Below are 11,710 nucleotides of genomic sequence, written 5' to 3'. Positions count from 1 at the left end.
AATGGTCCAGTGCCATTAATGAGACGCTCCATCTCTCCACCTGCCTTACTGTCTCATCTGGGCCGGATGTTGCTCTGGTTTCTTCATGCTCAGTGACCCCAGAGCCAGCAAAAGAGCATCTAGAAAAAGGCCAAAAGACAGTGACGATGTGATTTTGGTCAAGTTTGTCCTGCTGGTTTCGGTTCATACAACATCAGTCAATGGAGCCAGAGTTTAAGAAGCTTCAAAAGCATCATCAAATAATGTCATGAAGCTTCTGAAAGTCAGGCTCCATTGACTGATGTTGTGTGAAAAGAAACAAGCAGGACAAACTTGACCAAAATCACCTTTTGTGTTCAGAAAAAAAATAAAAGGCTTTCAGTGCTCTTATTACAGAGACCCCCAATCCCCCGGGAGCAATCTGGAGAAAAGAGCCTTGTTCAAGGACACACTGGTGGTGACGGCTGCAGAGATCAAACCAGCAATCTTCTTCTGACCAGTTCAGTGGTTTTGCCCACTACACCACAAAGGTAATGAAGCTATGACAAAAATTAACATGTAATTGTAAACATATGAAATTAAATTTGGCAAGAAATGGAATGCTGACAACATGAATTGTAAAATGTTTTACTCTGTGTAAATATTTTACAGATAGTCGTGCTCTTGGAGAGCAGGCACACGAATGTTTGAAGCAGACACAGCGGCAGCCAGATTGTCCCGCATGTGTTCTCCCACTCTTGTTCAAGATTGTGTGGTTCAGGGGAGCGTCATCATGGTCTTCCTCATCCTTTCTGTGACAGCCTCAATGTCCCTTTCCCATCCATGATCAGATTCAGTCTGACTGAAGCAATGAGGGTCATGATGGACTGCAAAGACAGGTGAAGGTGGACACGGTTGTCAGCTGCTTCATCAGAATAAACCTGCAGAACTGGCACAGCTATGTTGAGATGCAGTAGGATGTGGCTTCACCGTCTGTAAATACATGATTGCTAGAACAATGTTTGAATAAAGCTTTGTTTCATGTGTCGGTGACTTGTATTTATTTAATGTTATGGTTACTTTTATTTATTCTTTTACTCATTTATTCATGTTTCCTGTTGTTGTCACTAAGTAAAATATAATTGTTTCATTAACTTATGCATCGATTCATTACTTGACTGAAAATTGAGATGTATTCCCCTTGCCTGCATTTGTCTACTCTAGTGTGCATTCATGCATAGCTATGGCATATGACAAAACAAATTACATTTTGCTTGTTTTACTATATATATATATATATATATAATATTAATTATTGGTCAGCATTTATCATTATTATTTCATAAGTGTTGGGGTGGGCTAGCAATGCATTCTGGGGTGATCTTAATTTTTAAGTAGCAATACTTACATTTTTCGAGTGTAAAATTAACCGTCTTCTCCAAAGGCGAGATCTTCTAGCAGCTGATCGACGTCTCCTTTGTGCAGATATTACAAATATTGCAAACGCTGTGGAAAACGTACTAGGTAGGGGTTGTGGAGTTACTGATGCTATGAGATGTTAGTGCACCTGTCCATCTTATGTATTACAAGCTCAGGGAAAGATGGTTGTATCTTTAACAATGAACAATCATAATGACAAAAAGCAGAAAACAAATATAATGGGTTTGCGTACATCATAGTATGAGATTATATACACAGAAAAAAGGCACAATGACAAGGTTAAATATCTTTAATCATAATCAATGCATCAAAATATTACATTTGTTGTTGTTGTTGTTGTTTTTGTTATTTATAAGCCTGAGGGATGAAACAGAGTTAAATTCAACAAGAAAAAGAGGAAAACAAAGGAGATTTAAATTAAAATTAAAATTACATTTTTTGAAATTAAGTACCTACTCATTGAGTATGCCATTTCAGATGCAGCCACTGTGTTCTTGTTAGCAATGGTTACCTCCAAAGAAACACATGCAGCCATCATCGCTTTGCATCAAAATGGCCTCACATGCAAGGAAATTGCTACAAAGAATATTGCACCTGAAAGAACCATTTACCGAATCATCTTCAAGGAGAGAGGTTCAACTGCAGTGAAGAAGTCTTCAGGATGTCCCAGAGTGTCCAGCAAGTGCCAGGACCATCTCCACCTGAAAAGTCAGCTACGGAAATGTGTCATCACCAATGCAGAGCTTGCTCAGGACAATAGCAGCAGGTTGGTGTGAGAGCATCGACACGCACAGTGAGGCCAAGACTTTTGGACAAAGGCCTGGTGTCAAGAAGGGCAGCAAAGAAGCCACTTCTCTCCAAGAAAAACGTCAAGAACAGACTGAAATTCTGCAGGAAGTACAAGGATTGGACAGCAGAAGACTGGTGCAAAGTTATTTTCTCTGATGAAGCTCCCCTCCGACTGTTTGGGACATCTGGAAAATTGACTGTTCGGAAAAGAAAAGGTGAACGCTTCCATGAGTCCTGTGCTGTGCCAACAGTGAAGCATCCTGAGACCATCCATGTGTGGTGTTCTGCCCAAAAACACTGCCAGGAATAAAGAATGGTATCAAAACGTCCTGCAAAAGTGACTTCTTCCAGCAATCCATGAGCAATTTGGTGATGGTCCGTGCATTTTCAACATGATGGAGCACAGACTGGTGTGAGCAGTGAGGATGGAGAGTCCACAGCAGCATCCTGAAAATGGTCCAGTGCCATTAATGAGACGCTCCATCTCTCCACCTGCCTTACTGTCTCATCTGGGCCGGATGTTGCTCTGGTTTCTTCATGCTCAGTGACCCCAGAGCCAGCAAAAGAGCATCTAGAAAAAGGCCAAAAGACAGTGACGATGTGATTTTGGTCAAGTTTGTCCTGCTGGTTTCGGTTCATACAACATCAGTCAATGGAGCCAGAGTTTAAGAAGCTTCAAAAGCATCATCAAATAATGTCATGAAGCTTCTGAAAGTCAGGCTCCATTGACTGATGTTGTGTGAAAAGAAACAAGCAGGACAAACTTGACCAAAATCACCTTTTGTGTTCAGAAAAAAAATAAAAGGCTTTCAGTGCTCTTATTACAGAGACCCCCAATCCCCCGGGAGCAATCTGGAGAAAAGAGCCTTGTTCAAGGACACACTGGTGGTGACGGCTGCAGAGATCAAACCAGCAATCTTCTTCTGACCAGTTCAGTGGTTTTGCCCACTACACCACAAAGGTAATGAAGCTATGACAAAAATTAACATGTAATTGTAAACATATGAAATTAAATTTGGCAAGAAATGGAATGCTGACAACATGAATTGTAAAATGTTTTACTCTGTGTAAATATTTTACAGATAGTCGTGCTCTTGGAGAGCAGGCACACGAATGTTTGAAGCAGACACAGCGGCAGCCAGATTGTCCCGCATGTGTTCTCCCACTCTTGTTCAAGATTGTGTGGTTCAGGGGAGCGTCATCATGGTCTTCCTCATCCTTTCTGTGACAGCCTCAATGTCCCTTTCCCATCCATGATCAGATTCAGTCTGACTGAAGCAATGAGGGTCATGATGGACTGCAAAGACAGGTGAAGGTGGACACGGTTGTCAGCTGCTTCATCAGAATAAACCTGCAGAACTGGCACAGCTATGTTGAGATGCAGTAGGATGTGGCTTCACCGTCTGTAAATACATGATTGTTAGAACAATATGTGTAGTGACCCTTACTTGCTTTAAAAGTTTGTCACTTCTTGGGTCTGCCAGGGAAATTTTAGACACCTCTTTGTTTGCTCCTTTATCCATTAAAATTCAGGAAAATGAAGTAGATCACAGTTGATTTATATTAATCTTGCATGCTACAAAAAATAAACTGATACAACTTAACATTGAAAGTAAAATACAAAATAATTCAAGCTGCAAACTATAAGAGCACCAGAAAACATTGAAAGGGAGAAAGAAGGTCTAAAGACTGTGTGCTCCCAGTAGACCACGCTATCTCATTAGACACCTGTGGCTTTATCTTATGGTTTGTCCTGTAGAGGGCGCACACAAACTCCAGAAAACAAGCAAGTAAGAAGGAAAAACATAAAACAATATGACAAAACCTATAAATGGCTCCTACAAATCCGGCCCCTAATTGTATTTGAGACAGTATACCTCTTCTGGTATGTGGCTGTGGCTTGTTGGTGACATCAAATGTGAAATTATCATCTTCCACGTACCACTGAACTCCTAGTGCTCTTTCTGTTGGAAGTTTGTCTCTGTCCAAATCTAACTTCCCTACCTCCTTTGCTCGGTCAGACTCTGGGATGCTAGATAATGCCAGATGACTGTTGGTTACCCATTTAGCTAGGTGGAAACCCCCTCTTTCACAAGCAGCTGTTACTTCCTGGATAAGCAATATTGCTTCTTCTTCCGTGGATACGGACATCAGACAGTCATCAACATAAAAGTTAGACAGAATTGTGTCAATTACTTTAGACCTGAAGTAGGGTTGCACGATAAATCGCATGCGATATTTAACGCGCATCTTGTCAGAAAGCCGGTTCTGTAATCAGCGGTAAATCTCCATCACCTGCGGGCTTTCACATTGAGCAGCATTAACTACACAGAGCCGTTGTTCACAGACTAGCTGCGCCAAACCACGTTCATATTCGTGCGATTTTTGGCGCAGCTAGTCAGTGAACAACGGCTCTGTGTAGTTAATGCTGCTCAATGTGAAAGCCCGCAGGTGATGGAGATTTACCGCTGATTACAGAACCGGCTTTCTGACAAGATGCGCGTTAAATATCGCATGCGATTTATCATGCAGCCCTAACCTGAAGTGTTGTCTATTGTCCTCAGCAGTTCTTCTGAGAGCATAGCTTGCACAGCTGGAAGATAATACAGCTCCAAAAATGTGAACAGTCATACGGAAATCTAATGGAGTGAGACTTACATCACCTCCTGGCCACCACAGAAACCTTAGGAAGTCAACATGTTCCTCTGCCACCTTTACTTGGTGGAACATTGCTTCGACGTCGCCCATAATGCCTATTGAATCCTGGTGGAATCTCATGAGCACTCCGGTGAGTCCATTTGTGAGGTCTGGGCCTCAATATGACAAAACCTATAAATGGCTCCTACAATATGTTTGAATAAAGCTTTGTTTCATGTGTCGATGACTTTTATTTATTATTTATTTGAGTATTGAGTATTCATTAAGTATGCCATTTTGGACGCAGCCTTTGTTTGCCATGTTGCCACCTTTATGTTACTTTACTTCCTGTTTCCTGTCATGTGAGAGATCGAGACTTATTTAAAGATTATAATTAAGAGGAATAAAGTGGTTAAAACATGTAAACCTAATGAAACTGTAATATGAATAAAATCATTATAATTTATTGAGTAGTTTAAAACATGACTTATGTGGCAGTGTCACATAGTCTCCCCTCTTAAGGATCTCTTTGGATGATGAGCTATGATGATGTTGATTGTGAGGTGTTTTCCTGCTGGGAGGGGAGATATCGTCTTCTGGATCCTTTGTTTTCTCAAAGTGTTTTGCACTTTTCTTGTATCTTCTCCGAAAACACTCTAAGACCTCTGTCTCCAGTTTCGCCACAGCATCCTTTATAGATTCCTCCATTTTACAAAACTTCACAGCCTCTCTAAAATACACTTCACGATTAAGATTATTTTCAACAGAGTCTTTCAAATTCTTCTCCAATCTTGTGTTTTTATGAGCAACCACCTCAGTGTGAAGCTGTACATACTCACTATGAAGTAAAACCCATTCATTATTAAAACCATCTTCAAATGGTCAAAATCACCGTCATCTTAAAACACTCTTTTGAACACAGTGTAAAAAAATAAAAAATACCTTTAAACATTACACATACGGGGCACCATATGTCACGATCAAACTTATTGGTAGATGTTATTGATTTTGCATCCAAAAATTAATGCCCTTTGCATTCCTGTAAAATTTGCCTAAAACACCTTTTTTCCCTCAGCATTCAGACAGGCTCGTATAACCCCACTACTTAAGAAAACCACCCTTGACCCATCTCTTTTAGAGAACTGCAGACCGGTTCCCCTTCTTCCTTTCACTGCAAAAACACCTGAATGAGCTGTGTTCAACCAAGTCTCTGCCTTTCTCACCCAGAACAACCTCCTCGACAGCACCCAGTCTGGTTTCAGAAGTGGAAATTCAACCGAGACTGCCTTGCTCTCAGTTGTTGAAGCCCTAAGACTGCCAATAGCGGATTCCAAATCTTCAATACTTATCTTGCTGGATCTGTCCGCTGCTTTTGACATGGTTAACCACCAGATCCTCCTGTCAACCCTATTGGCAAAGGGCATCTCAGGAACCACACTCCAGTGGTTTGAGCCTTATCTGCTCGCATCTCAGCTTGTCTAACAGACATGTCTTGCTGGATGAAGGACTATCACCTTCAACTCAACCTGGCTAAGACAGAACTGCTTGTGGTTCCATCAAACTCATCGTTCCATCTCAATTTCACCATCCAGTTAGGCACATCAACCATAACTCCTTCAAAAACAGCCAGAAACCTTGGAGTTATGATTGATGATCAGCTGACTTTCTCGGACCACATTGCTAAAACTGCCCGGTGCTGCAGATTTGCTTTATTCAACATCAAGAAGATCAGGACCTTTCTTTCGGAACATGCTTCACAACTCATTGTTCAAGCTCTTGTTCTGTCCAGGCTGGACTATTGCAATGCTCTCTTGGCAGGTCTTCCAGCCAGTTCTATCAAACCTTTACAATCAATCCAGAATGCGGCAGCAAGATTCATTTTTAACGAGCCGAAAAGAATGCACATCACATTTATCAGTTTGCACTGGCTACCAATAGCTGCTAACATAAAATTAAAGGCATTAATATTTGCCTACAAAACCACCACTGAATATTCACCCCTTTACCTAAATGAATTATTTCAGACTTATGTGCCCTCTAGAAGCTTGCGTTCTGCAAGTGAATGGTGCTTTATTGTGCCATCCCAAAGAGGCACAAAATCACTTTCTCTGACTTTTAAATTAAATGTTCCCTCCTGGTGGAATGACCTGCCCAACTCAGTCCGAGCAGCTGAGTCCTTAGCCATCTACAAAAATCGGCTAAAAACAAATCGCTTCCATCTTTATTTGACCCTCTAACTCTAGCACTCTCCTTTCTAATTCTATTCTTTATTTTTTTTAAAAAAGGCTAACTGAGACTTGTTATAGCACTTGCATATCATTGCTCTTTTGTTGATTTTGGATAAAAGCGTCTGCTAAATGTAAATGTAAACACCTCTAAAAAAGGCATACCCAAAGTAAACTGCATGCTGCTCTTGAACCATTTGAAATATATGTATGGTTTTGGACTTTTTTGAAAGGTGGCAATCTGACGTTTGTTCTGTTTGGGAACAAACCTAAGAGTGTCACTGTAAGTCTTACTGGTATTGAGTAATAGAACTTTCAACACACTGAAAAAAGAAAAAAAACAAAAACTTTCCACCTACATTTTTTTTTTTTTGTAACAGATGCCTGCAGATGACTATAGCTGGGAGCTATTAGCTGGAAAACACAATGGGATCACAGCATGAAGCCTTATTGACTGTCTGACAAAGACGCTGATCGTACCTGTGTTGATTGTATTTTAAAATGGTTTGCTTAGTTTGAATCACAAAAATCTCAGCTTTCCAAAGATATGGGACATTTTAAACTTTTTTTTTGTTGTTGTTGTTGTTGTATGTCACAAAGTTAACCCTCAAAAACATGCAGTGTACCGCGGGCAGTACAGTGAAATGCTAACAGATTAAAATGGGGTCAGATTTAACTGTGTGAGGTTAGGAGTATTTAATAAGACGAGACAATACAACAGTTATAAAGTAAATAAATTAAGTATATTTACAATTTATTTGCTTATATGAATTAAATTACCCACAAAGGGTAGAAAGGTTTGTTTGTTTTAAAAAGGATGGTCAGAGACGTGGATACCAAAATACAAAACCACAATGCTCCTATATTCCAAAATAGTCTAAAACAATAATAAAACATTTATAAAAAAATCGCAGTGTGACTCATCAGCTACTGCAAAGAAGGTTCACAAACATGGATGCGGTAAGGGAACGTTCATCCCCAAAATTATTCTTTAGTTTTCATGTGTTCCAAGAGGCATACACAGTAACATACTTTGTATTTATTTTATAGCGTGTTATGATGATGTTTGATATGGTGTGACATGGAAAATGAAATGTGAATTATTGGGACTTTATGCTTTCTTTTAGCTTTCACTCTGTCTGAGGTGTTTGCTCAAGAGACAAAAAAGAGATAAAAAAAGAAACATCTGTCTAAAAAAGACAGCTGTATGATTTTTGATATATACACAGAAAGTACAATAAGCTTGTACAATTAGCTAGCTAAATCAAGAAAATTGATTTTCAAACTCACAAAGCACAATAGCCTAAAACCTGTGAAACTGTGAATTTAATAATTGAGTAACCCCACTTCCATTTGTCTTTGAACAAATAATTAAGAAAAAATAGGTGATATACACGTCATTTTCAGTAAGAAATAGATGTTGTTTTCCCCATAATATGTTGCTTTGTATTTTGTTCAGGTTTAAGCAGGATGATATAACATTTAGGTGCAAATATGCAGAATAGTAAACCAAAGCTTGAAGCTAAAATGGCAAATATCTCCACAGCTACAGTAAATTTTCCAGGGGAACTGACATAAGCTGGAATAAATGTTATCCATACAGCACAGAATATCAGCATACTGAATGTAATGAATTTGGCTTCATTAAAGTTATCAGGCAGCTTACGAGCCAGAAAAGAAAGAATAAAGCACAAGGCAGCAAGTAGGCCAATATAACCCAGCACAGCCCAGAAACCCATAGTAGAACCCAGATTACACTCAAGAATGATCTTTTCCTTATAATATTTCATATTTTTGTAGGGAAATGGAGGAGATATCATTAACCAAAGCACACAGATAAGAACCTGTATAAGTGTAAAGATAAGAACACTGAGTCGTTGTTGTTTAGGCCCAAACCATTTCATGACATTACTTCCTGGAAGTGTAGCCTTGAAGGCCATTAACACTACTATTGTTTTCCCCAGAACACAGGAGATACAGAGGACAAAAGTGATCCCAAATGCTGTGTGACGCAACATACATGACCACTCAGTAGGACGTCCAATAAAAGTAAGTGAACAGAGGAAACACAGAGTCAATGAGAAGAGCAGCAGGAAGCTCAGTTCTGAGTTGTTTGCTTTTATGATGGGGGTGTCCTTTTTGCTGTAAAATAGGATGGCCACCAGCACAGTTAGTCCTATTCCAAACAGTGAGAAAAAGACAAGCACTATACCCATAACTTCTGTGAATGACAGAAACTCTAAATTCTTTGACACACAATTATTTTTTTCAGCATTAGACCAGTATTCCCTGGGGCACTGCTTGCAGTTAATTGAATCTGTAAATGAAGATGTAATCACTAGTTAGAGACAAAAGGAAAATAATTTCTTTAATGAAGAGCAAAATAGCAACTAACAAGTTTTCAAAACTTTAAGATGGAATGAAGATTACCCGTCTCATTGCTGATTTCTCCCTCTGCACATGGGATACAGTCATAACAGCAGACAGGCCTTCCTTTTTGTGCAGCCTTCCTAGTGCCCGGAGGGCAACTCTCACTGCACACAGAGCTTGGCTTCTGCATGTAAAAATGCATATTACAGAAAGATCTTAAATTTAAAATACTTTCTTATCTGTTATGTAACCATGGCAATTTCAGTTAGGACTTAATTTAGGACAAAAGCTTTTACAAAACAAAATTTTCTAAGTGCATTATTTTATCTTAACAACAGATTAAGGGTATTACATAAGTATCCTAACCTGACAAAACATCCTAAAAACGGTTTTAACTTTAGGATAACCCCACTGGTGTCCTATCTTCAAACCTTTTTGAAACCCAACTGGGAAAAAGAAAACACATTACATTAGCCCTTTTCATGAATGGCGTTACATTTATTAATTATGACTGGTTTGTAAATAAACTTCCTGACTTGTCTCAATTCCTCTGCAAATCTAATAGCTCAGAAAAACTTGATGTTGTAACAGAAACTATGGGCTCTCTCTATTCTAGCACTTTAGATACGGGTGCTCCTTTACGCTTAAAGAAGATTAAGGAAAACAGTCCGACATCGTGGTATAATAAGCACACTCGCATTTTAAAGAGAGCAGCCCGGAAAATGGAATGCAGCTGGAAGAAAACAAAACTAGAGGTATTTCATATTGCATGGAGGGAAAGTATTTCTACTTATGGAAATCTTTAAAAACTGCTAGATCTGCTTACTTTTAATCTCTTCTAGAGGAAAACAAACACAACCCCCAGCATTTATTCAATACAGTGGCTAAATTAACGAAAAGTAAAGCATCAACAGGTGCAGACATTTCCCAACAGCACAGCAGTAATGACTTTATGAACTTCTTCTTCTTCCAAGATCAGTACTATTAGAGATAAAATACGAATCATGCAGCCATCAGCTACATTATCGCATCAGACAGTGCATTATAGATTACCTGAGGAACAATTCCACTTATTCTCTGATATAGGAGAGGATTAATTGTGTAAACTTGTCCAAAAAATTAGACAAGTTTACACAATGAGTCCATCTATTCTATCTGAGCTACTAAAAGTGGTGCTTCCAGAAGTCATAGATCCTCTGCTGAATAATATTAATTTGTCAGTGTCTTTAGGATATGTCCCAAAATCCTTAAAATGGGCTGTTATTAAGCCTCTTATTTATGGAAGCATATAGGTAGCAAAATTCAAATTAATATGCAAAATGGCAATGTAATATTCAAAAAAGCAACGCAATATTCAAAATGGCATTGTATTTCTGTATTTAAATTTCCATTTTCCATTACCCATTCGTGCAAAGTTTGGTGCAAAAGTAAAATGAAAATTAAATTATATAATTTACATTTGCCATTTCCAACAGTAGTCTTAATATGTAAATTACATGCAAATTTGAACGCTTTATAAGTTGCAAAATGAAAATGAAAATTGATAACACAAATTGATTTGATATGTGTAACATGTTCAAGCAGAAATGGTAGCATAATGATAATTTAAATGCTATTTGTCCTAAATGCATTTAGACTAACAGTTAGAACACTTAGGATTGCATTTTCGTCATGACGCCATGGGATATTTGTAGCAAAATTCAATTTGAAAATGCATTCCGAGCTGACCACGCCCAACCTCCGTCAATCATTGCTTCAAGGTGGGGATTGGCGGAAGCGTGGTAACGTTTGGATCGTTTGAAACATGGTGGCTGGAGATCTGATAAGATCGTTGAATTCACTGGCAGATGAAGTGGAGCGTGAACAGAGAAATATATGAAGCGTATTCCATGCTAAAATCAAACATGCTAAAATCAAACGTTCAAACGACTGACCGATCGAACGTCTACCGAACATCTTGAGCTTTGAGCGTCTTACACTGCGGGTGACCCACGTGACGCCAGCTTCTTGACATTTGCTGGTGTTTAAACATTTAAGGAGCCAAGCTGCTGTGTAAAGACTATAAATGGACATTACAAGCATTACATTAATGATATTTTATACCTAAAATAATACTCAACCATTTCCAGCATCCTGCTGTACTTCCCTGAATAAGTCTTTAAAGGTGTTATAGGCTAATAAGTCGCTCTGAGTAATAAATTGAAAAAGCTCCCACCTGTACATGACTAAACAAAATAACATGTCGTTTACTTGAGGTTCTGTTATAAATGTGTCTATTTGAAACATTAATT

The 11,710-nt window shown here is 38.8% G+C and overlaps 1 protein-coding gene across 1 annotated transcript in view; it reads right to left on the bottom strand.

The window, feature by feature from the left end:
* Positions 1-8,452: 8,452 nt before the first annotated feature.
* LOC107565480 (extracellular calcium-sensing receptor-like) overlaps positions 8,453-11,710 on the bottom strand; it is an 18,961-nt gene continuing 15,703 nt past the window's right edge. The window contains exons 5-6 of the mRNA XM_016250720.1: positions 9,480-9,603; positions 8,453-9,366 (exon numbers count right to left, since the gene is read on the bottom strand). Of these exons, the coding sequence (XP_016106206.1) occupies positions 8,453-9,366; positions 9,480-9,603 (1,038 nt within the window). The remainder of the gene's footprint in view (positions 9,367-9,479; positions 9,604-11,710) is intronic.

Source organism: Sinocyclocheilus grahami, unplaced genomic scaffold (genome assembly GCF_001515645.1).
Source record: "Sinocyclocheilus grahami isolate Dianchi unplaced genomic scaffold, SAMN03320097.WGS_v1.1 scaffold1004.1, whole genome shotgun sequence".
NCBI classification, from domain to species: domain Eukaryota; kingdom Metazoa; phylum Chordata; class Actinopteri; order Cypriniformes; family Cyprinidae; genus Sinocyclocheilus; species Sinocyclocheilus grahami.
Note: the sequence above shows the minus strand (reverse complement) of the source record. Positions and strands in the feature narration are given on the sequence as shown.